This window comes from Dryobates pubescens, chromosome 2 (genome assembly GCF_014839835.1).
Source record: "Dryobates pubescens isolate bDryPub1 chromosome 2, bDryPub1.pri, whole genome shotgun sequence".
Lineage (NCBI taxonomy): Eukaryota > Metazoa > Chordata > Aves > Piciformes > Picidae > Dryobates > Dryobates pubescens.
The window spans coordinates 50,597,691-50,623,006 of NC_071613.1; the positions used below are offsets into that span (position 1 = coordinate 50,597,691).

The window sequence follows — 25,316 nt, forward strand, 5'->3', positions numbered from 1 at the left end:
ACTGTCTCCGGGAAGAACTTTCTCCTCACCTTGAGCCTAAACTTCCCCTGGTGCAGCTTGAGACTGTGTCCTCTTGTTCTGGTACTGGTCGCCTGGGTGAAGAGACCAACCCCCACCTAGCTACAACCTCCCTTCAGGGAGTTGTAGACAGCAATAAGGTCTCCCCTGAGCCTCCTCTTCTCCAGGCTAAGCAACCTCAGCTCCCTTAGCCTCTCCTCATAGGGCTATGTTTGAGGCCTCTCCCCAGCCTCATTGCCCTTCTCTGGACACATTCAAGAGTCTCAGTGTCCTTCTTAAATTGAGGGGCCCAGAACTGGACACAAGACTCAAGGAGTGGCCTAACCAGTGCTGAGTACAGGGGCAGAATGACTTCCCTGCTCCTGCTGGCCACACTATTTCTGATGCAGGCCAGGATGCCACTGGCTTTCTTGGCCACCTGGGCACACTGCTGGCACTTCAGGATCAATCTGGTACAAACTGCAGCAACTCCCTACTGCTGCCCTGCTCTTTTGCTTCAGCTTGGGCACACGTAACTGGACTTGGTAAACATTAATGCCTTTGGCTATCTCTAATTAGACCCCAGAGCTCTATTCTGTGTTACTGGTTTCAACCAGCCAGTTTGGAGATGTTCACCATGAGCTGGGCACGTGTGCATCTGGTGGTTTGTGTTTAAGCCCTGACTGCCAGCTTTTTTTATCAGCTCTTATCTGTGCGAGGCCATTTCCACGCCGTTCACAAACCTTTTGCACTTCAGGTCGTTTATTGTTACTTGGAAATGGTGACAAAACCTGAGAGAACAGATCCAAATGATTTGTTTTTCTAAGGGAAGCAGGAGAAGCTGCTGACTGTGAAGGCTTGGTCTGATGGAGCTGGTTTGTTCTGGGCTGTCGGAGCCTCTCAGCTGCATCATGGCAGTGCCTCTGGAGAGCTGGTGAAGTGAAAAAACCATTGCTAGTTCCTTGCTTCTTAAATGTTCAGTTAGGCAGTCAGGCCCTTAAATTCCAGGTTTTTCCTCTCCTTTGTGTTTTAAATCCTGGGTTTGCTACACATCAGTTTGTATTTAGGATTAGTCTCCATAGTGTAGCAAACGCTTCAAGCCCTCCTTAAGCTTCCCACTGGGGAGGGGAAAGAGCTGTGGCCTCCTCGGATCTTGTTTTTACAGTCACTGCAGATAAGTTTGTTTGGGTTGGGGGTTTTTTTTGTGTGTGTGGTTTATTTTCTTTCCCCTCTGATACAAGCAGGAAGGAAAATGAGGTCTGTTTGCATTAAAAAGCAAAACAGCAGCCTCCTGCCATTCCCAGGTTGTCTTTTGCTTGAGTGCTCGTTGAAGCATTGTTAGGAGGCAGGAGATTTCATGGGAGCTGCTCAAAGCCCAGAAGTGCAGTTTCCTGGAGATGCTAGAAAGTCTATTATTATTATGATGCAGTCTTAAAATTGTTATTCTCTTGCCCTTTGTAAGGGAAGTAAAAGTCCAGTAATAGTTGTAAATGCTTTGAGCTAGCAGAGCAGCCCTAGCAGAAGAGGAGCTGGGTATTGGCACTTGACGAGGCTAATCGGCTTCTAACGTTCAATTAGAGTCTTATTCATGGCTTTATAGAAGTTTACAGTTTGAAGTCTGGCTGCCATGCACTAAAATACCAGGAACTGATAAAAATGGCTCATTATGGAAACTTTTTTTTCCTGCATCTCAACATATCTGGTGTAGGTGACGCAGGGAATGCTGCTGTCTCCTGCTTTGCAGTTATCCGTGGTTAGCGGGGAAACTTCCCAAGCACAGTGACGATGCCAAAGGTGTAGCTCCTCCATCAGTCTCTCCTGTGCTTTGCAGGGGCAAAACCTTGTGAAGGACATGTCTCTGCCCATTTGTGTGGTGGTGGCAAGGCTGTGTCCTGGCCCTGAGCGTCACCAGAGCCCTTCAGATGCCGGCGAGCTCTGCCTCCCCCTGCACTGCCATGCGGCGAACCTGTGTGCGCTCGGGGGACTCGTGCAGCCCTCACAGGGTGTGAACTTCTGCTCTTGCTTTTGAACAGGACTTACTGGACCATTCCTGCACATCTGGCAGTGGTTCTGGACTTCCCTTCTTGGTGCAAAGAACGGTGGCTCGCCAGATCACGCTGGTGGAGTGTGTAGGTTGGTATCTTCTCATTCTCCTCCACAGCTGGGGCCGAGCCCTGGAAGCAGTGCAGAGAGAAGGCTTCACAACTCCTATCCCATCAACTGGGTTTCCTCACTTCCTGATATAATCTATGAAACCTTTCAGGCCTCAGCTGATTGGAACATGTTTGGGTTTGGAAAGTGGAGTGAAAAGACTCCCTTTCACACCTTTGCAATAAAAAGGGACGAATATTATCTGTGCTTTAGCATAGCAAAGCCTAAGCCTCGGTCAGGTAATGTTAGAAAATGCAAAGTAGACTCCTTTGGGTACTTGGTAAGCCAAATAAATGTAGCTTTTTAGAAAAGCAAGCTCAGTGTGAAGCTGGAAACTCTCACACTGTGAAGCAAGCATTTGTTTATTAAATGGTGTTCAGTTGGAAAGCTGTAGAGTTAGTGCAGGAGCATCTGGATGGGAGATCTGGAGCTGAAGCATCAAGCACAGTGGCATTTGAAAAACCCAGGACACACCTCCTGTGACATTGTGCCACTCAAATGAGGACACAAGTGGTCTGGAGCTCACTGCTCTGCACTCCTGCTTTGGGACCATGCAGGCATGATGTACTCCTGCTGCTTTTCTCCTTGGAGAGAGAATCTCTCCAGTTAATTCTTTCCTAAAACTCTTCTGGGCTTTCAGCAGGAATTCAGTGTTAATTTGAAGCTCCATTCAATTTCTCTTCAGCACCCATACATTTTTAATTGGGTGATGTTAAATAGGAGTGTAGTCAGTTGAGGGAACATTTGGGTCAAAGACACCCTGAGGCAGTGATGGTGAGCTAAGGTGCTCTGCTGGCACTGGAGAGGTGAGCAAGGGGTGAAAATGTAGGAAGAAGACTGCTTGAAATGGTTTTAGCTGCTGCTGCAGCCATTTGCACTCAAAAGTGACACCTTTGTGTAAGTCAGAAGTTTGAACTCTGCAGGGCATTAAATCAAACCCATCCAAGCCAGAGCAAGCTGGAGGGCCTAGGCCTGCACTTTCCCAGCGTGTTTTGCTGGTGGTTTGTATTGAGGAGGCACAAATGTTGACACTAACATGACAAGTGGCTCTTCCTCAGAAGCTGCAGAGGATGAGGTGCATGAGGATTTTGCCTGTGAAACAGAGGCATCTCTCTTGTGCATATCTGTAAGCCTGGAATTTTACCTGCTCCCAGGCTGGTTCAGCTGGCACTCTCCAGGGGCCATGCATGCTGGGCTGGAGCGCAGAGAGTGCTTGTGCAGGAAGGTTCTTCTGTATGCCAGCATTAGGACATCAGGGTTGGGTGTTTTCTTCCTTTGGTTCTACCTGCTGCTGACCCACAAGTGCCTCTAAAGAGCACAGAGCAGTGAAGGGCCCAGTTTGGGGATTTATAGTTGTCACAGCTTGCACAAAGCACCAGGCTGTTGTATTGGGGCTGTGGTGAAAATGGCAACGACCAGAACTTGCCCAGTGTGCCTTATCCAGGATGTTGCTTTGCTCCTGGGTATCTGATCACTTCATGCTTTTATTCTCAGCTATTTAGGTAAAAAGCTTAGCATGCAGACAGTGTGTCCTGATCCCCTCAGGCCAGGGCTGGGGTTTGAGGTGTCTAGCAGTGCTGTTCCTGCAAGGGCTGATGGGTGTTACAGGGATATAAAGGCTGCATCCCCAGCACTGCCTGTCCTTCCTGTCCTCCAAACTGTAGAATGCATGGGTCTGATTGGGTGGTGGACACCAGCCTTGCAGTGTGCTGCCTAAGCTGCGGAAGCAGTTTCAGTTCTGGTAGCTGAGTTCTGATCCCTGCTTGGTACAAGCCCTGTGGACACAACCAGCCTTCCAGAAGGAGAAATCCCTGCTCTCAGAGCTTGCTGTTGAAACCAAGAGGAGAAATTAAGGGCCAGCAGAGCACAGCATGACTGTGAAGTGGTAAAAAGCATGTGCAGAGGTGATCAAACTACACCAGTGTGATAGCTGGGCCATGACTGTTGGATTTCCAGCCTGTTGGCTAAACCTGGCCTTCTGCTCTCTGAAGACTGTTAGCTGACAACTTTTCCTGCGTTGTTTTTTCCCCCTCCCCCACCAGGAAAGGGCCGCTATGGAGAAGTCTGGAGGGGTCAGTGGCAAGGAGAGAATGTTGCTGTGAAGATCTTCTCTTCAAGGGATGAGAAGTCCTGGTTCAGGGAGACTGAGTTGTACAACACTGTACTGCTGCGGCACGAAAACATCCTAGGTAAGCAGGGCAGCTGTGCTGGGGTCTCCTAGGGTGGCTTGGTGTGAATGTGGTGAATGGTGCCACATCCAGCTGGAGGCCAGTCGCCAGTGGTGTCCCCCAGGGATCAGTGCTGGGCCCCATCCTCTTTAATATCTTCATTGATGATCTGGATGAGGGGAGTGAGTCAGTCATCAGCAAATTTGCAGATGACACCAAGCTGAGAGCAGATGTTGGTCAGTTAGAGGGCAGAAAGGCTCTGCAGAGGGACCTCGACCAGCTGGACAAATGGGGGGAGTCCAATATGATGGCATTCAACAAGTCCAAGTGCCAGGGGCTGCACTTTGGCCATAACCCCATGCAGAGCTACAGGCTGGGGTCAGAGTGGCTGGAGAGCTCCCAGAGAGGGACCTGGGGGTGCTGATTGACAGCCGCCTAAACATGAGCCAGCAGTGTGCCTAGGTGGCCAAGAAGGCCAATGGCATCTAGGAGCAGTGTGGCCAGCAGGAGCAGGGAAGTCATTGTGCCCCTGTATTCTGCATTGGTTAGGCCACACCTTGAGTCCTGTGCTCAGTTCTGGGCCCCTCAGTTTAAGAAGGACATTGAAACACTTGAACGTGTCCAGAGAAGGGCAACAAGGCTGGGGAGAGGCCTTGAGCACAGCCCTGTGAGGAGAGGCTGAGGGAGCTGGGGTTGCTTAGCCTGGAGAAGAGGAGGCTCAGGGGAGACCTCATTGCCCTTTACAACTACCTGAAAGGTGGTTGTAGCCAGGAAGGGGTTGGTCTCTTCTCTCTAGCAACCAGCACCAGAACAAGAGGACACAGTCTCAAGCTGTGCCAGGGGAAGTTTAGACTCGAGGTGAGGAGAAAGTTCTTCCCTGAGAGTTGTTTGCCACTAGAATGTGCTGCCCAGGGAGGTGGTGGAGTCACCATCCCTGGAGGTGTTCAAGAGGGGATTGGATGTGGCACTTGGTGCCATGGTCTAGTCATGAGGTCTGTGGTGACAGGTTGGACCTGATGGTCTTTGAGGTCTCTTCCAACCTTGGTGATGCTGTGAAAGTTGAGTGAATGGAGCAGCTCACATTGACCAGGATCTTGCAGTCTGAGGGTTAGGGTCTTGTGATTAAAACAGCTGAAGGGAAGCTTTAAAAGGAGGCCTTGCCAGGAAGGTGCTGAAACTTGAGTGTCTGCTGGAGAAAGTGTGGTAGCAACCTTGGCTGCCCTCCTGCAAGGCTCTGGCAAGAAGCAGTCTGCCAGATGAATGGGGTGTGGGCAGCAGGGTGTGCAGAGGAGGCAGGAGGTCCCACAGCCCCACGTGCTGAGAGTTCAGCCTTGCAGCTCTTGTTGTAGGGCAGCCACAGGGCACAGTGTGAGGTGGAGAAGGAAGGTCTGGTGGATCTGTGTTTCCTTACCGCTTCAGTTTGCCTGGGGGAAATAGAGGGAGAAGAAGAAGTGGGGTGGAATTTATAGTAGATTTAAATATCTGAATGCTTTTCCTTGTGCCTGAGCAAAGTGCAGTGCCAGTCCATCACTTTCTTCTCTGCTCAGGGTCATACCAAGCCCCTCTGCTGTTTGGATTTAAAGTGTAGTTGCCCCTTTGTGATGTATATCATTTCCCTGTAAATATGACAGAGTGCTGATTTTGAGTCTCCTGCACCCTCTGTACCTTCTGTGTTCCTTTCCTCAGAGCTTAGAAAATTGCTTTTTGTGTTGTGTGCCACGGCTGAAGTTTAAGCAGCCCTTTTGATTCCTGGCAGATGTGACCTCCTCTCCCTGGTGTGCTACCTTGGCAAATCAAAGCAGCAGCCTGTTTTCTGAGTGCTGACTTTCCTTCACCTGCAATCTGTCTGTCTTGAAGCAGTTCTGCTCAGGCTCCTTAGTCTTGTTTCCTGTCAGAGAACGTTCCTGGGCACCGCAGCTCACCCTGCTCGGCGTTTGTCTAATGTTTCCTGAAGCTGTTGCTTTGTTACTATAAAAACCATTTGGTGGCCTCCTGAAATAGGAGTTATTGAACTTCCCTTCCCCTGAGAGCAAGCAGCTTGGCTGAAATTGCATTAGGCCTTCCCCATGTTCCTCTGGCTGCCTGGAGTCTTTCTTGATAACTGTCAGGTTTGTTGGCTAGCGGAGGGAGTTTTGTAGCAGTGCTATTAAACAGCATCACGGCTTACAGAAGCGTCACGTTGTGCAGGAATCTGACTTCAGGAGAGAAAGCAGTGGGTGTTCTCTCTGACAAATGTCCTCTGTGGGCTTCTCACAAACAGGGCTTCTTCCTCTCACTTGGAAATGAAAACTTTGGTTGCTTCCCAGCTAAAGCTGCTGGGGGCGAGAGTGTGCTGCTACGTGATGACTTCTGAGGTAACAGGGAGGGAGCTGCTCCTGGATTTTGGGCTCAGTTTTAAGACACTTCTGGTTTTGGGTAATTGTAGAATGGTTTGAGTTGGAAGGGACCTCAAAGGTCATAGAATGGCTTAGGCTGGAAGGGACCTGAGAGATCATCTACTCCAACCTCCTTGCCATGGGCAGGAATGCTTCACAACTAGATTGGGGCTGCTCAAGGCCTCATCCAGCATAGTCTTGAACACCCCCAGGGAAGAAGCAGCCACAACCTCCCTGGGCAACCTATTCCAGAGTTCCACCACCCTCATGCTGAAGAACTTCTTCCTAAGATCCAGTCTAACCCTGCTCTCCCTCGTCTTAAGACCATTCCCTCTTGTCCTGTCTCTAGACACTCTTATGAAGTCCCTCTCCAGCCTTCCTCTAGGGTCCCTTCAGGAATTGGAAGGCAGCTATGAGGTGCCCCTGGAGTCTTCTTTAAGCTGAACAACCCCAGCTCCCTCAGCCTATCCTCATAGTAGAGATGTTCTAGCCCTTGGATCATCTTTGTGGCCCTCCTCTGGACATGTTCCAACAGCTCTGTCCTTCTGATGGAGACACCAGAACTGGATGCACTGTTTGAGGCAGGGGTCTTGTAAGAACGGTGTAGAGGGGAAGAATCCTCTCTTGACCCTCTGGCAGGCTTTTGGTAGGTCAAGATTAGTGGTTGGAGGTGCTCTGAAGGTGCCTTACCTTAGCTGTGAATGTGAAGCTGGCACAGCATCTAGGGTCCTTTTACTGGGCATGATACATAGACATCTAACCCTCTTCTGGACTTGATCTCAGCGGTCCTTTCCAGCCTGGATCAGAGGTCTTGATGGTTGGACTCAACCTCGGAGGTCTTTTCCAACCCAAACAATTCTGTGATTCTCATCTGCCTGTGCTGGCTGCTGCTTGGCCTCAGAAATGGAAATGGTTACTTAGGATTCCTCTGCTGGATGTGTTTCTGCTTTCCAGGGTGGGGCTCTTGAGCAGGCAGCAGCAGATGTGCTGCGTCCTGGGGTTGTGTGTGTTTGGTTCATTTAGACTGGATGCTTCCCTGCCCTCAAGCTCTTCAGAAAGAAGTGTGTGTGTGGGGGAAGAAGGTAACTTAATTTTTTTTAAGTATGTGGTCCTAAAAAGTAGTTGTGCTTGATGTGAGTGACAGAAGGCATGGCTGTGCTCTTGTGGGTAGACCTGAGCTGGAGCTGCAGAAATCTCAGGCTGGAGAGGTGGGCCCAAGCCAATCCCATGAAGTTCAATGACACCAAATGCAAGGTCCTGCATTTGGGTCAGGGCAATCCCAAGCACTGATATAGGCTGGGCAGGGACTGGCTTGAGAGCAGCCCTGAAGAAAAGGAGTTGGGAATGCTGGTGGATGAGAAGCTCAACAGGAGCCAGCAGTGAGCACTTGCAGCCCAGAAAGCAAATCAGACCCTGGGCTACATCAAGAGAAGTGTTTCTACCAGGTCAAGGGAGGTGATTTTCCTCCTTCTACTCTACTCTGGTGAGGCCCCACCTGGAGCACTGTGTCCAGTTCTGGAGCCCCTAGCACAGGAAGGATCTGGAGGTACTGGAGTGTGTCCAGAGAAGGGCCACGAGGATGAGCAGAGGGCTGGAGCTGCTCTCCTGTGAAGATAGATTGAGAGAGTTGGGGCTCTTCAGTCTGGAGAAGAGAAGGCTCCAAGGAGACCTTATTGTGGCCTTCCAGTATCTGAAGTGGGCTACAAAAAAGCTGGGGAGGGTCTTTTGAGGGTGTCAGGGAGTGATAGGGGTGGGGGGAATGGAACCAAACTAGCAATGGGTAGATTGAGATTGGATGTGAGGAAGAAGTTGTTCCCCATGAGGATGGTGAGAGCCTGGCACAGGTTGCCCAGGGAGGTGGTGGAAGCCTCATGCCTGGAGGTTTTTCAGGCCAGGCTGGATGTGGCTGTGAGCAACCTGCTGTAGTGTGAGGTGTCCCTGGCCATGGCCGCGGGCTTGGAACTGGCTGATCCTTGAGGTCCTTTCTAACCCTGACAGTTCTATGTGATGCCAGGAAGACCTGCAGTCTGTCCTCAGGGCAGCATGTGAACAAGTTCAATTAACCAGAGTTGCAAACTGCAGGAGAGGTCTAGCAGCAGTGGCTCTTCACTTGGGGGATCTTGAAGGAGCTTCGCTTCATTTTGTTCTCTCTCTTTCTGCCCTCCCCAGGTTTCATTGCATCCGACATGACTTCCAGGAACTCCAGCACCCAGCTGTGGTTGATCACCCACTACCACGAGATGGGGTCCCTGTATGACTACCTGCAGCTCACCACCCTGGACACGGTCAGCTGCCTGCGCATCGTCCTGTCCATCGCCAGTGGGCTGGCGCATTTGCACATCGAGATCTTCGGCACCCAGGGCAAGCCTGCCATCTCCCACCGCGACCTCAAGAGCAAGAACATCCTGGTGAAGAAGAACGGGCAGTGCTGCATAGCCGATCTGGGTGAGCTGCCTTCCCTGGGCCGTCCTGCGCGAGTCACGTCCCCTGGGCAGCTCCAGCCCCGAGAGCCTTTCGGTGGCCTCGACACCCCCCGCCTCTTGCTGTGCTGGGATGCTGCCCTCAGGGCTGACAGCGGCCACTAGATGGCGCTCGGAGCGCGCAAAGGCCGCGGAGCCTCCGCCGTGCTCAGGAGCGGTGCTGACGTCCTGCACCTTCTCTTCCGTTTTCCTTGTTGAATTCCCTTCACGAATGCCAAAAAGCAGCAGTTACTAGGCTTCAGCTCCTCTCGGAGCCAATAAAGGTCTTTCCAACGACAGGCACTCTGCACTTGCTGTCCCAAGCTCCTTAGGTCCATCCAGCACTAAGGCTTCTGCTGGGTAATTCATTGAGCCCCAGACTGGGTTATCCGTGACCTGTTGGTTGCAGACTTGAAGCTGGTAGGGTGCTGAGGAAGAGTTGCAGCAGTGTGGCTGGTTTGCACCTCGAGGACATATCTGGCCAGGCTGTGTTCCTGTTTTCTCTGAAGACAAAGGAGAAAATAGCAGTAGAACAATACCACTGGGGAGTCATTGGCTGGACAAAGGCTATGAGGAGACTGAGATCTGATTTTCCTTTTTTCACTGCAGAATTTTGCTTGTGGGACATGAGGGGAGGGGGAAATGTGAAAGCCACACACTTGGCCCTATCTAAAGGTGCAGCTGGAACAGCAAGTTGAAACCAGAGCAGTGAGTTGAAAATACAGAGCTTCAGAGAGTGGCTTTTAAGTCAGTTTGTACCTCACATTGAGGAGGGGCAGCGTGAGCTGATGTTGGCATCACACCAGTAAAGTGACATCTACTGCTTGATCTAGAGGCTTCAGGCACTTGATGTTTCCTGAGAGAGCACAGCTGTGAACCTTTTCCAGTTAGTTCTTGTGGAGGTAAAATAGCTGTTCTTTAAAGAGTGAAACCCTCAGCTGTGTGTCTGACATCTTCTTTGTTCCTTACCTGTACAGGAGTCACAAAGAGCTTGTTGCTTCTGGCATGTTTTCTCCATAGCTTTGTCTTTTGCCTCCTCTGGCCTGCTTCATTCCAACACATGCACCATGCAGGAGAAATGGCACTAAGAGCAGGTGGGAGCATTCTTGACAGCTGTCCAGAGCTGAGCTGGGCTTGGCTTCTCATGGCCACAGCAGGTTCTGGACCTGCAGTGTACCCATTAAGAACAGGCATCAGCTCTGAAAGCAGGCAGCAATAAAGTTACTGGGGCTGCTTCAGGTAACTTCTGGCCAAGCAGCAGTGGGGTGGACAAGTCCAGGGGATGGGTGTTGGTCCTGCTGCAGTCTCAGCCCTGTGCAAGAGTTCTGCCCTTCTGAAGCACTTCAGGTATGTGGTGCTAGGTCTTCATTGAGCAGCTTTATAAGAGAGCAGAGCAATGCTTATCCCAAGAAAAGAAAAAGCACATTGCTGCTCTTCCTCCCCCCTGCCCCTTGCCCCTCCATTACAGACTGGTGAGTGTCCCTTTGAGAGCAGGAAGGGTGCAGAGAGTGCTACAAGAGGTGGCTTTCTGATGAGTGCTTGTCTGCCCTTCAGTTAAGTGTGCACTGGGACCTCCTGGGTGAGGAGAAGCTGGAGCAGTGCTGTCTGCTTCCCAGCCTTCGTGCAGAGACAGCCCCCGGTTACGCCAGTGCAGTCCCCCGGCTATTGCAACACTGAGGGCTTCTGGGCTGTGGGGGACGCTGATGTGCAGCCTTTGACCTGCTGTTCTATTGACTCTGTCCTGCCCACTTTGGCTGGCCAGAGTCTTGCCACTGCTGCCACAGAGCTCCCCAAAGCCTTGATGCCTGCAGAGTCTGACAGGGAGTTTGTCTCCTAACCTTGGTTTGTTTAAATGCGGCAATCCAGCTGCGTAGGTCAACCTGAACCGGTGAATGAATGCATCCAGGTGTCAGTATCTGCCCTCCTTCACCTGGAGAGCAGGCTTTCCAGTTCCTCTTCTCAGCAGTCATGGGGTCAGTAGGTGGTACCCTTCTAGAGGTGCCACCAAGATTTTTTTTTTTCCTTGGCAGCTTGAAATTGCTTGAAGTGCATCTCAGTTGTAGGCAAGCGGTTTCCAGGTGGTTGCCGGGTTGAAGAACAGCGTTCTGTTTGGGAAGGAGAGGGAAGTTCATGATCTGGTGATAGGTCAGGTGTGTGTGTTGTGGGACTGAATTCAAAAGCTTTTGAAGACTCATGTCCAATAAACTCAGTGGTGTGTGTTGTCCTTGGCCAGGCTGGCTGGGGGAAATGAGGGAGAGTTTGTGTCATCGTCTTGACTGCTCGGCTCTGTCATGCTCCTCTGGCTGTTCAATTTGCAGTCTGCTCTTGTTTACCGTGGCAAAAGGAAGGCTCTGTGTGTTTCCAAATTTGCAGTCATTTAGTCCCTCACATAATGTTCTTTGCTTAAATGTTTAGTAATTAGCAGAAACCAGGTAGAGTGGTTTGGAGGGACTGGTTTTAGCTCAGCTGGAGGATGTTTATTCTCCAAGCCGCTGCGAGCCCGCTGGGGTTGATTTCCCAGCTGTGTTTGCTAACCTGGCTCTGTCCATCCTGCAGTGTGTGGGTTTTTTTTTTTCCCCCTTTCTCCCTTCCCCACAGCTCAGATGTATCCACCTACCCCAAAGTTCTATAAATAATGCTGAATGCTGCATGAAATTGTTTTCTTCTGAGCAGCAGATGCTTGGCCTTCTGCGCGTACGTGCCTGGAGCGCTGCTGACATCCAGTGGCTGCAAAACACTTAATGGCCACGTTTTGCAACAGGGCAATAACTGAGCTTAATGCTGATCCCTGAGGAGATAATTGGCCTCAGGCTGTGGGCACAGGGGCTGTTTCTCAGAGCTCGTTTGGAGCTGACCCAGTTGGTCTTTGGACAGTTGGACTCTCAGCTCCTTCTTTCTGAACTCCCTGAAGGGTGTCGCTGCTCACTGTCGTTTTGAAAGGGTGCTGCCATGGTTTGAAGGGCTGCATGAAGAGAAGCAGAGCCAGCAGGTCGAGGGAGGTGTTCTCCCCCTCTGCTCTGCTCTGGTGAGGCCTCACCTGGAGTACTGTGTCCAGTTCTGGAGCCTCTAGTACAGGAAGGATCTGGAGGTGCTGGAAGGTGTCCAGAGAAGGGCCATGAGGATGAGCAGAGGGCTGGAGCTGCTCTGCTCTGAGGACAGACTGAGGGAGTTGGGGCTGTTCAGTCTGGAGAAGAGAAGGCTCCGAGGAGCCTAATTGTGGCCTTCCAGTATCTGAAGGGGGCTCCAAGAAAGCTGGGGAGGGACTTTTGAGGGTGTCAGGGAGTGATAGGACTGGGGGGAATGGAACAAAACCAGAAATGGGTAGATTGAGATTGGATGTTAGGAAGAAGTTGTTCCCCATGAGGGTGGTGAGAGCCTGGCACAGGTTGCCCAGGGAGGTGGTGGAAGCCTCCTGCCTGGAGGTTTTTGCAGCCAGGCTGGATGTGGCTGTGTGGTAGGTTGAGAGAGGGCTTAGCTCTCCCTCCTCCACAGAGTAAGAAACCACAAACTAGCCCAATCGAAGAGCAAGCTGTATATTTGCAAGCATATATGGAAAGCAGGTTATATATAACACAATATATACAGGTATTTACAATATATACACAGCAAAGAGAAATGACACAACAAAAATCCCTCGGGGAGGGATCCCCTCCTTGGAACCCCCTCTCTCCCCCCCCTACCTCCCTTTTTCCCCAAAAAGGGGTTAGAGAGAGAGAAAGGCAAGTTACTAAGGAAAAGAGTTGTTAGCAAGCTTCAAAAGCCCATGCAGGATTAGTGTTTGCTTATCTGAAGGCCAGCTCCAGCAGTTTGCAGAAGAAGCAGGCAGGGAGAACAGGCTGAAACCTCCAAGTCCCCCAACTCCCAAACTGAACTGAACTGAGGAAAAAAAATTTCCAACTGCTTCACAATCTAAAGCTGCATTTTTTTTTTTATCAACCAATGAAATTAATTTAGAATATCAGAATGCTTTGGTTCTAGAACCGAAGACATTAGCCAGTGTGTTCCAGCAGTGTTTGTTCTCAAAGGCACAGCCTCAAACAACCACAGGCTGTGAGCAACCTGCTGTAGTGTGAGGTGGCCATGGCAGGGGGGTTGGGACTGGCTGATCCTTGAGGTCCCTTCCCACCCTAACAATCCTGTGATTCTATGAAAGGGGACTAAGAGTGGCTGTGTTGTGTCTTCCAGGCCTTGCAGTGATGCACTCCCAAAGCACCAACCAGCTGGATGTGGGGAACAATCCCCGAGTGGGCACCAAGCGCTACATGGCTCCAGAGGTCCTGGATGAGACCATCCAGGCAGACTGCTTCGACTCCTACAAGAGGGTGGACATCTGGGCCTTTGGGCTGGTCCTCTGGGAGGTGGCCAGGCGTATGGTTAGCAATGGTGAGTAGCAGGGACTCCTCCACTTGTTTCAGAAGGGGTTCATCCGCTGGGAGCTCACAGCAAAGCATCTGCCACCCACCGAGGTACACGAGGGATGCACCCTGAAATACTGCACCTCCAGAGTGTTTTGGTTCCTGGTGCTTTGCCTGTGCTGAAGTTGTTGGTGGGTTGGGCAGAGTGGCCAAATGTTGTCACTTCTCTTCAGAGGGTCCCCTGCTGCCTTCTGGATTGTGATGAGAAATGATTTGTCCCAAGCAGCTCAGGTCAAATGTCAGACCATAAAGTCTCTCCACCTGTCATTAAGCCACCATGAGTGCTTTAGGTGGCTGCTTTTCATGACACAAGCCCACAGCAGGGTTATAGGTAGTGAGTGAAGAAGTGATCAGAATTCAGGGCTGCTTTTGTTTTACCAAGTGAAGCACACCCACTAAGCAGGACTCCTCCACAGCAGCCAGGAAGTGTTGAGCTGTGGGTGGGCTGAGGGGCTGGGGTCTCCCTGTGCTCAGGGCAATGTGTGGCAGGTCTGTGGCAGTGCTGGGAGCTGTGGTGGGACAGAGGTGGCAGGGGGGTGCTGGCACTGGGACAGGCCACGTGGAGGCAGGCTGCTTCTGTGGGCGCAGGATGCGGGGCTGTGCTGGATCGGAGCTCTCCAGAGTTGGAGGAAAGGTCAGAGCCACTTCATCTCACAGCTATTACTACATGTCTGATCTGAAGGAGCCAGGGTGTACTCTATGCCTTGGGAAGGCCACGTGGAAATGGGGAGCTGGAGCCAGACTCTCCCTTCCAGTGGTAAAGTTCATCTGTAAGATCCTGCTGACCCTGTCAGAGCTGTGATGCAGCTCTGAAGTCTGCCTTTGGCTCTTACAAAGCTACTGTTCCATCTGAAATGGGGATCCCAAGCAGTGAGGAGGTCTGTGGGGTTTCTGCTCTTGAGTTCTCACAGGAACCTTTATGCTTCTGTGCTCTGGAGGAAGCAGGGGTGTGAAGACAAGAGTACAGCCAGTGTTGTTCTGCCGTCTCATGGCTCCTTGACATCACTTCTAAAGGGCTGTGCTTTGTGGAGGGTAAGGTCTGTCCCAGCCATGAAGTAACATCTCTTGTTTGTGCCTCCCCAGGTATTGTGGAAGACTACAAGCCACCATTTTATGACCTGGTGCCCAATGACCCCAGTTTTGAAGACATGAGGAAAGTGGTCTGTGTCGATCAGCAGAGGCCCAACATTCCCAACAGATGGTTCTCAGACCCTGTAAGTGGGTGTCCTGTGAGCTGACCTCCCTTCTTTTGGGGTCAGTTGTGGGAGTTATTTCAGTGGGTCACCTGGAACTGCAATGGTCTCAGTGGTACTGAGGGGCTCAGGAGCATAGCCCAGAAGTGTGCTGGCATGGACCTTCACGGTGGAGCAGGGAGAAAACACAGTGAGCAGGCTCATGGCTGTGAAGCCTGAGCTGTTCACAGATGAGCCCTTTAGGAGCAGGATGTATTATTTAATAACAGCTGTTTTAAAGCTGTTCTTCCTGTGGTGGTGTTCCCTTTCCCAGGGGGAATTTCTTTAAGGGACACCTAGCCTGGGCAGGACTTTCTGTGGCTTCCAAGTGTGCAGATGGAGAGCTGAGTCTTGGTCTCTCCAGCCCACAGGGTAAGGGCTGTTGTTCCTTTTGAGAGGCTGGTGCTGAATTTTGTGTTCTTCATCAGAACCTCTCCAGGCTGTCCAGCTCTTCTGTTCCTTTTTGCTGAACTGTGGAGGTTGGTTTTACAAAGGACTTGCAGTGACAGGGTGAGGGGGAATGGATTGAAGCTCAAGGAGGGGAGATTCAGATTGGAGATTAGGGAGACATTCTTTGCACTGAGGGTGGTGAGACACTGGAACAGGTTGCCCAGGGAGGTTGTGGATGCCCTCTCACTGGAGGTGTTCAAGGCCAGGTTGGATGAGGCCTTGAGCAACCTGCTCTAGTGGGAGGTGTCCCTGCCCATGGCAGGGGGTTGGAACTAGATGATCCTTAAGATCCCTTCCAACCCAAATCTTTCTGTGAATCTGAATCTCTGAGCTGGCCAGGGCCAGTGAGGACAAGAGGTCCCATCTGTAGGGCTTGGGTTGCAAAGCCAGGAGCTGTGCTGCCACACATACCAGCCAGCTGTGAATCCAGCTGTTGAAAGCTGCTCTGGGTATGGTGAAGTTGCAGCCAGAAGATCTGTACCTTCTCTGGCTCCCCTCACTGCTCTTACTGAAGTCAGCTTCAGTGAAATGAGACTCAGTGGAGTGTTTCCTTCATTAGAAGAAGACCCCAAACTCTGTTGTGTAAGGTCAGGCCAGCTCATGGCCTGCATTCCAGAGGAGGGCCATGAGGATGAGCAGAGGGCTGGAGCTCCTCTCCTGTGAGGACAGACTAAGGGAGTTGGGGCTGCTCAGTCTGGAGAGGAGAAGGCTCCAAGGAGACCTTATTGTGGCCTTCCAGTATCTGAGGGGGCTATAAGAAAGCTGGGGAGGGACTTTTGAGGGTGTCAGGGAGTGATAGCACTGGGGAAGTGGAATGGAACAAAACCAGAAATGGGTAGATTCAGCTTGGATGTTAGGAAGAGGTTCTTCCCTGGGAGGGTGGTGAGAGCCTGGCACAGGTTGCCCAGGGAGGTGGTGGAAGCCTCATCCCTGGAGGTGTTTGCAGCCAGGCTGGATGTGGCTGTGAGCAGCCTGCTGCAGTGTGAGGTGTCCCTGGCCATGGCAGGGGGGCTGAAACTGGCTGAGCCTTGAGGTGCCTTCCCACCCCAACAACTCCGTGATTCAGCCCTGTTGTCTCTCTCTTCTCTGGGAGCTTCTCCACACCTGGAAGCACTCAGAGGTGTTGTGTGTGTGTTTGTCCCCAGACACTGACGTCCCTGGCCAAGCTGATGAAGGAATGCTGGTACCAGAACCCCTCGGCGCGACTCACAGCCCTGCGAATCAAAAAGACTTTGACCAAAATTGACAATTCCTTAGATAAACTGAAAGCTGACTGTTGACCTTCTCCTGGTGGTGCTCTCCCAGTAGGAAGGCATCTGTCTGGCTCCAAAGCAGCCTGGCTGGACAGTTTCTGTGGTGGTTCCCCAGGGGGTGCTGCTCGGAGGAGACAGAAGTTCTCACCCAGCCGCCGCCTGCCTGGGGGCCAGCAGAACCCAAGGGACCTTGCAGAGCGGCTGCCAGGGGCATTTCACCAAGGGACAAGCTACAAGGACTCAGCTGGATGGACTGTTGCAAAGGTAGTGGCCTGAAGGAAGACAGAGAAATCCTAACCCAAGATCAGGGCATTAAATGATGGCTTTGAACAGCTTCTCTATTTTTTTTCCCCTCCTCCTTTGTTTCGTTTGGGTTTTCTGTTGCTCTCCTCACCGCTCCGGGGAGGGGGGGTGGGGAGGGGAGGGGTGGGCGAAGGCCTGGGAGGGGAGTGGTGGATTTTAATCAGCAATATTGCCTGTGCTTCTCTTCTTTTATTGCACTAGGAATTCTTTGCATTCCTGACTTTGCACTGTCACTGTTAATTTGGATGACAAGGCTTGGCCAAACCCCCACCTCGATTTGGCTGCGGCATGCGTTGATCTGTGCCCGAGTTGGTAGGGAGCTGGAGTAGGGGGGGTGGGGGGTGGGGTGGGGTGTGTGGGGAGGGGAGCTGCAAACTGTTACCTGTCAGATATCTTCTGGGGTTTGTTTTTTTTTTGGTTGGGTTTTTTTGTTGTTTTAAAGAAGCCTTTTACACGTGTACTGATGTTTACAAACAATGCTGAGCGTGAGGAACTCCTCCTTGACACACACAAACCAACCCCAGCCCTGCCAGTTTATTTATTACATAGTGCACTCACCAGTTGGTTTTCCTCCTTCTTCTTCTTTTTTTGTCTTTTTTTTTTAACTGTTAAAAACATTAAGTGCATAAAGGTTTAAAGCTTCTTTTTATGTGGCCTCTCTTTTTTCCCCCTCCCTAATTCCTACCCTGTATGGGAAGGAATTTGGTGACCCAGCGTAGTAACCTGAGAGGTTGATTTCTTTCTCTGTATTCTCATCTTCCAGCTCAATTAGTCAACTGTTTTGCTTTGTTCAAGTGCTTCACACTGTGTAGCTGTGTGGTCTTGTAACCTGTTCTCAGTTGGAACACAGAAAGGTCTCTAGAGCCATTATTCCCCACACCCTGTCCCCTCTGCTGTCTCACCAGGCCTGGACAGGAAAGCAGTGGAGGCAGGAATGAGAGTTTTAGGTCATGAATGCTTTGGGGGGGGAGGGGTGGGAGAATAAATAAACAAATAAATAAACAAATGCATTTTATCTCTTCTAAGCTATATAATATGCATTTAAACTCTGCCATAAAAAGAGGAAAAAAAAATAACTATTTTGTTTTAATCTACTTTTTCTATTTAGTAGTTATTTGTATAAATTAAATAGAATGTTTTCAAGTCAAACTGAAGAGTGGCTTTTAAGTTCTGTTCCCTGCTGGTGACCAAGAGGGCTGGAGCACCTCTGCTGTGAGGCCAGGCTGAAATTGTTCAGCCTGAAGAGAAGGCTCCAGGGGCACCTTAGAGCTGCATTTACAATACCAGAAAGGCACCAACAGGAAGGCTGGGGAGGGGCTGTTCAGAAGGGTCTGGGGGTGGGGGGGGGATGTAGGATGAGGGGCAGTGATTTGAGACTGGAGCAGGGGCAGATTTAGGTTGGAATTTAAGAGGAAGCTCTTCACAATGAGGGTGGTGAAACATTGGAACAGGTTGCTCAGGGATCTGGTTGAGGCCCCATTCCTGGAGACATTCAAGACCTGACTTGCTGTGGTCCTGGGCAGCCTGATCTAGTTGGAGGTAAGCCTGCTGACTGCAGGGGTGTTGGACAAGATGGCTTTTGAGGGTCCCTTTCCAACCTGATGCAATCTCTGTGCTAATGCAACAGGAGGCATCCTACAGGAGAGGAAGGCAGCTCCAGGTCTGTCCTGGGGGGAACACCAAGCTCCTGAGGCTGTTGGCAGTTGCTTGGCTGGGGGTGGTGCTCAGAACAGCAGATCCAGCATAGCACAGCAGGGAACTGGTGGACTCTCCTTGGATGTGACAGCCTGTCCCTGCAGACATCCCAGAGCCTGGCTGCAGAGGGAGGTACTGGGATGAATTCCCCTTGGGACCCTGAGAAGAGCTCTCTCTGCCCATACCTCTCATACTGTCACCTCTGTTATGGCAAGTGGAAGAGTCACTGGGCAGTGGTCATGCCTTGGAGAAGACCTCCTTTACTTGTGGGCCCCATCCTCTGAGTGATCCAGGGCCTGGACGGTCACTGACCACTCAGATGTTCTTCCTCTCTGGCTTAAAGCATTTCCCTGAGGCTCTCCTCTGTGCTTTGAGTCCAGCAGATCCTGCCCTCCTGTTTGCCCCTGATTATTCCTTCTCAGCCCCACTCTCCCTTGTCCTACTCTGGCCAAGCCTTTCTGTCTCCATTTCTGGTGTAGAAGCACCAGCCAGGTTTGTAGGGTAGGTGCTGCATGGGGATGAGATCCTGCAGAGCTGACTGGGTTGACCCCAGTGACTGGGTCTCTTAATTATACTAATTATGGACCTGAGCAGATCCAGTGCTGGCAAAAAATAGAGGAGCAGCAGGGTCTGGCTAGATTTGAGTGTTTTCAGCAGGAAAGGAGAGGCTCAGCTGCCTGACTGCATCCCAGTTTGCTTTAAACTGGTGTGTGCTAGATGCTGAGCTGTTCAGTAACCACAGGCCAGCAGGGACAGCGTATGGGGCATGGGGCAGTGGAGGAGAGGTGGCTTTACAGGTGGGCAGGTCAGAGCCCAAGGTGACACTTCAGTGTGCACTGTGAGTTCAGGGTGGCTGGCCAGGTTTTAGTAGAGGTTTGTGTCACCTCTGCAGAGTTTCCCAGTTGGGGGTATTGGAGGAGGGGATGATCTTGTGATGGCTCGTGACAGCTCTGACCATGGTGGCTGAGTGTGTGGTGCCTTTCTCAAACACACTGAGTCACAGCATCTTACCAAGTGTTACAGAAGAAGGCCATGTGGCCTTACTAGATCCATCTCTGTGCTGTAGCCTCTTCTGAGCAGTACTGTGTGAAGAGGAACAGCAGGGCTTGAGGTGGGAAGCAGCCTCGTGTACCCTGCAGGGGTTTGCTCTGCTGTCTCAGGAGCTCTGGGGCTCTGCCAGGGCTGGGATCTGGGAACCACTGGCCTCTTCCAAGTCTGCCAGCTTTGTCTGAGGAATTTCAGCCTGAGTTAAAGCTGGAGTCTGGCTCTGCCTCTCTACAGAGCATAAACCCCATAAACCACCCCATTAATGTCCTCCATTGGGTGATGGAGATTATCCAAGCAGAGCAGAAAAACCTACCCACTGCTGGCACTTCTGAGCACCCATGATGAGCCAGACAAGGAAATCTCCACCAGTGCTGCTCCTAGGAACTTCCTCTTGGATCTCAAAGCATCCAGGGATTACTTTAAACAAAACTCATGTTCATGCCCTGCTGATGAAGGGGTCCAGGCTTTGAACCATTTGAAATCAGAGAATCCTAAAATGGTTTTAGTTGGAAAAGACTTCTCAGATCATTGAGTCCAACCATTAAGTGATTGCACCATCAAACAGTAATTAATTTGGGAGGTTTTTTAATGACTATTTGGCAAGCTTGGGTCAAGAAAACTGAGTGGAAAATATCTTAAGTAGTAATTTGTAGCAGTGTCTTGTCCCTGGTCTTGGGGGTTAGCCATTCAGCACTGTACTTTGCTCCTGAGGAGGTTTGGGGTCCAGCAAGAGCAGCAGGGCTGTGCCCAGTGCTTGAGGGAGCTGGAGGGTGTGCAGCTGGGAGCAGAGTGGGGAAAGCTCAATGGGGGATCTCCTGTAGCCTGTGCTATTTAACCTCCTTTCCAAGTGCCTGGGCAGTCAGATGAGCCAAAGTGTTGCTGCTTTTCCCCTCAAACTGTCCAGGCCTGGGCAGCAGGAGAGCTCCCATGGGATGTGGGTCAGGGCAATCCCAAGCACTGATACAGGCTGGGCAGGGACTGGCTTGAGAGCAGCCCTGAAGAAAGGGACTTGGGGGTGCTGGTGGATGAGAAGCTCAACAGGAGCCAGCAGTGAGCACTTGCAGCCTTGAAAGCAAATCAGACCCTGGACTACATCAAGAGAAGTGTGGCCAGCAGGTCAAGGGAGGTGATTTTCTCCCACTCTGGTGAGACCCCACCTGGAGCACTGTGTCCAGTTCTGGAGCCCCTAGCACAGGAAGGAGCTGGAGGTGCTGGAAGGTGTCCAGAGAAGGGCCATGAGGATGAGCAGAGGGCAGGAGCTGCTCTGCTGTGAAGATAGATTGAGAGAGTTTGGGCTATTCAGTCTGGAGAAGAGAAGGCTCCAAGGAGACCTTATTGTGGCCTTCCAGGATCTGAAGGGGGCTACAGGAAAGCTGGGGAGGGACTTTTGAGGGTGTCAGGGAGTGACAGCACTGGGGGGAATGGAACCAAACTAGGAATGGGTAGATTGAGATTGGCTGTTAGGAAGAAGTTGTTCCCCATGAGGGTGGTGAGAGACTGGCACAGGTTGCCCAGGGAGGTGGTGGAAGCCTCCTGCCTGGAGGTGTTTGCAGCCAGGCTGGATGTGGCTGTGAGCAACCTGCTGTAGTGTGAGGTGTCCCTGCCCATGGCAGGGGGGTTGGAACTGGCTGAGCCTTGAGCTCCCTTCCAACCTTAACAATTCCATGATTCAATGTGTGTGCAGGTACCACCACCCCACCCCCTCCCCCACACACTTTATTGATCGTTGTTCCTCCAGTGCCCCCTAAAATCTAATCTCCTAAAGAGATTTGCCATGCTTATGGATAATCTGCTGCGTGGAGGTGTTGCTGCATTTCTCACTCTGGAGATGGCCCAGGCAGCTCCTGTGCTGGGGATGGATTGTTCCTGTGTCTGCTGGGGTTGACTGCACATCAGCCTGGCCCTAGGCTGCTTTGCTTCCAAACAGAGCAGCCCCAGAGCAGAGCCCAGCATGAGGAGCCCCAGCAAGCAAAAGATAAATGCCATGGTGCTGGAGTGGCCCTGCCTGTGGTTCAGCTCTCCTCTGGGTAGGTTGTGACCACCTGCCTGTTACAGGAGAAGGCAGGCAGGAACCAGAGGTACTTGGGATTTTGGGGGGGGTGGTGGTCAGGTTTTGTTTGGGTTTCTTTTTCCCCTGTGCAGAAGGCTGGTTTGTTATTGGTTAGGAACACACTGCACTTTGACAGGGGTCCTGGGGGCAGCCATCTAAAGCAGCTTGAAGCCTCTGACCCTGGTGAGTGTTGCTGTAGTGAAGTCACTGAAGGCTTCCTCCCACTTTGTCACTTCCTTTGTGGGCTTCCTGTGCTGAAATTGCTCATGGGGAAAAAACCTCCATCTCAAGCCTTCCAGAATCTTTATTTACCTGGCTTAAGCTGTTTTGATAGGAAAGGACAAGAAGGAATTCTCTTCCTTGCTGGGCAGAAAGGTCAGCCTTGGCCTCGTGGCTGACATTGGAGAAGGGAAGCAAAGATGGTCCTGCTGCTGGCCCTTTGATACAGGGAGAAGCTCAGTCCTCACCAAGCACAGAATGCTTTGTTCATTTTAAAGCCCCATCCCAGGTGAGGTTTGGGGCTCTGAGCAACCTGCTCTAGTTGCACATGTCCCTGCTGACTGCAGAGGTGTTGGACTAGGTGGCCTTGAAAGGTCCCTTCCCACCCAGATTAGTCTGGGATCCTGTGATTTGTGTTGGGGGAATGCTCAATCAAATGCAGAGCTAGATGTGCAAGGACAGAAGCTCTCACCTGGGAGGAGCACTTCTTTATCCCCACTGAGGAGGGGGGAAAACCCCACCGTGCTTCTAGGGCCTGAACCAAGAAGCTGTGCCACAACAGGAGCCACAGCTCATGCCCAGGGAGAGCAGAGCTGTGCACAGCTTAGGTCTGGCTCAGCCTTGCCACAGTGGAAGAGAGGCTCTGGTACTGATGGAGGAGAAGCTGGGACCTTCTCTGTGAGAAGTGCAGTTCCTCACTGTTTATGGACTCTTACCACAGAGGATCTGGAGGTAAAGTTAACACATCTTCTGGGAGGCCTGGGACATTTCACTGTGTCACCCTGTCCTGCACCACACAATGGTGCACAGAGGTCCAGAAACGTGGTCATCTTGGGTGTGGGGGCCTGCAGCACAGCACTCCAAGGTGCCTGCCAGGGATCAGGCAGGGCAGGTGGTTGGGGTTGTTTAAAAAGGTGTCCCCCTTACCACTGCACTCACTGCTGTGGGGGGCTCTGGGTACTGATGGGTTTGTCCCAGCAATGTGTCTAAAGCTGGGGATGCAGCCCTGGCAGAGCAGACCAAGGATGGTGTGTGGGTCCTCTCCTGTCCTCCAGTTTGGGGTAGAACTCTTTAGGTACAGATCTAATAAACATCTCAGCTTCTTCCTGAGCAAAGTGTTCCTACCTCTGTCTGGCTAGACAGTGCTGTGCTTGCCCCCAGCCCCAGGCAGTGTCACCCTGGATGAGGAGGAGATGTCCCCCTGGAGGGGACAGGGGTGTGAGATGAGAGGTGGCCCTGGGTGCAGAGGGGAAATCACCCTTGCAGGGGCTGCAGAGCAGCAAAGCTGCTCCATCCTCCATGTGACTGCATCTCAGGGGCTGTTGCCAGCTACATGCAAGGACTTTGTATCACCCCACGCCTGCACAGCGGTTGTCTGCACTTCTCATCACCCAAAAATCCCTGCCCCAAACACCACCTCAGGGCTGAGAGTCATGGTGTAGATCTCTCTTCATTCCTCAAGAACACCTGAAGCCTGACAGGGTGGCAGAGAGAAATGGAATAGAATAGAATTAACCAGGTTGGAAAAGACCTTTGAGATCATCGAGTCCAACCTATCACCCAACACCATCTCATCAACTAAACCATGGCACCAAGTGCCTCAGCCAGGCTCTTCCTAAACACCTCCAGGGATGGGGACTCCACCACCTCCCTGGGCAGCACAGTCCAGTGGCCAATCTCTCTCTGTGAAGAACAGAGAGACTCCAAATGGTGAGCTGTGGGATGCTGGCCAGGGTTTTCATCCTGAAAACTTGCAGGGAGAGCCATTGCCTACCTCTGGCAGAGAGAACAGATCTTTTACATCACGCTCAAAGGAAGGAAGGGGAGGGATCTAAGCAGCAGTGTATGGGAGCTGCCAGCAAAGAGCCAGCCTGCCCCAGCTCAGCATGCAGGAAGCTGCAAGCCAGGAGGGAGAAGGATGCCTTTTGCCTGCCCGTTTTTCTCCTCCTTTATTTGCTGTGCGTGGATCTTGCAGGCAGTTCACAGCAGCCTGGTCTCTGTCATCCACTGGAGCTGTTCAGGGGGTGTGGAGCACAAGCAGTGGTGGTGTGTGCTTCAAACCCTTATGGACAAGGTCAGGCCTGACCCTTACAGCCATGGGTCAGTGCCTGGCTGTGTTTCACCTCACACTGGAAAGCAGCTGGAAATGGGCAAACCTCCTGTGTCATGTCTGCTGTGATGAGAGTAATTAAAGTGTTGACTGCCAGCTGCAGGGGGAGGAGGGACCTTGGTCATGACAGAACAAAGGTTATTTTACTGGTTCTAATTGCTGGCTGAAATGAGATCATCCTAAACTGTATTTTTTTTCCTGTAAGCACCTTGTGGTGGGTTGAAAATTCCCCTTCCCCCGACATTGACTCTGCCAGAGCTGCTCAGCAGGAAGCAAATGAGAGCTGTATTTACAGGCACAACTGCAATCTACAATGCAATGGCTATGGAGAAATATATTTGATATTGACAGATACTTACAATGAAAAAACAGCTCAGGAACCTCTCTGCTCAAAGACCAGGGGAAGCTACTAGCCCCCCCTTGTACAAAAGGGAGAAGAGACAGAAGCAGAGAAGTTAATACCAAAACAATGCAGCCAAGCTCAAGCAGAAGCAAGTGAGAAGAGAGAGAAAAAGTGGTTTGGGACCACTAGTTTTAGTGCCTTATCTCTTCCAAGGGGATTGTTTAGTGTTACCTTTATTTTCCTTTTGACACCCAATAGGTGGTAGGAGAGGGTAGGAGAGCTCTGCAGAGGGAGCTTGGCAGGCTGGACAGATGGGCAGAGTCCAAGGGCATGAGACTGAACACATCCAAGTGCCAGGTTCTGCACATTGGCCACAACAACCCCATGCAGTGCTACAGGCTGGAGAGCAGCCAGGCAGAAAGGGATCTGGGGGTGCTGGTCGATGGTAGGCTGAACATGAGCCAGCAGTGTGCCCAGGGGGCCAAGAAGGCCAATGGCATCCTGGCCTGCAGCAGGAACAGTGTGGCCAGCAGGAGCAGGGAAGTCATTGTGCCCTGTATTCAGCACTGGTTAGGCCACACCTTGAGTCCTGTGTCCTGTTCTGGGCTCTTCAGCCCAGAACAGCTCCAGTGGATGACAAAGATGTTGAGTTGCTGGAAGGTGTCCAGAGAAGGGCAACAAAGCTGGGGAGGGGTCTGGAGCACAGCCCTGTGAGGAGAGGCTGAGGGAGCTGGGGTTGCTTAGCCTGGAGAAGAGGAGGCTCAGGGGAGACCTCATTGCTCTCTACAGCTCCCTGAAGGGAGGTTGTAGCCAGGTGGGGGTTGGTCTCTTCTCCCAGGCACCCAGCCCCAGAACAAGAGGACACAGTCTCAAGCTGTGCCAGGGGAGGTTTAGGCTGGATGTTAAGAAGTTCTTCCCAGAAAGAGAGATTGGCCATTGGAATGTGCTGCCCAGGGAGGTGGTGGAGTCCCCATCCCTGGAGGTGTTTAGGAAGAGATGGATGGTGTGCTTGGTGCCATGGTTTAGTTGATGAGATGGTGTTGGGTGAT

General features: G+C 51.6%; 1 protein-coding gene across 1 annotated transcript in view; it reads left to right on the top strand.

Annotated features, from left to right (window-relative positions):
- The window catches only part of ACVR1 (activin A receptor type 1), a 62,385-nt gene extending 45,492 nt beyond the window's left edge, over window positions 1–16,893 (top strand). Inside the window, exons 4-9 of the mRNA XM_054177444.1 lie at window positions 2,031–2,130; window positions 4,191–4,337; window positions 8,861–9,136; window positions 13,336–13,533; window positions 14,649–14,779; window positions 16,393–16,893. Of these exons, the coding sequence (XP_054033419.1) occupies window positions 2,031–2,130; window positions 4,191–4,337; window positions 8,861–9,136; window positions 13,336–13,533; window positions 14,649–14,779; window positions 16,393–16,527 (987 nt within the window). The 3' untranslated portion in view covers window positions 16,528–16,893. The remainder of the gene's footprint in view (window positions 1–2,030; window positions 2,131–4,190; window positions 4,338–8,860; window positions 9,137–13,335; window positions 13,534–14,648; window positions 14,780–16,392) is intronic.
- Window positions 16,894–25,316: the final 8,423 nt, after the last annotated feature.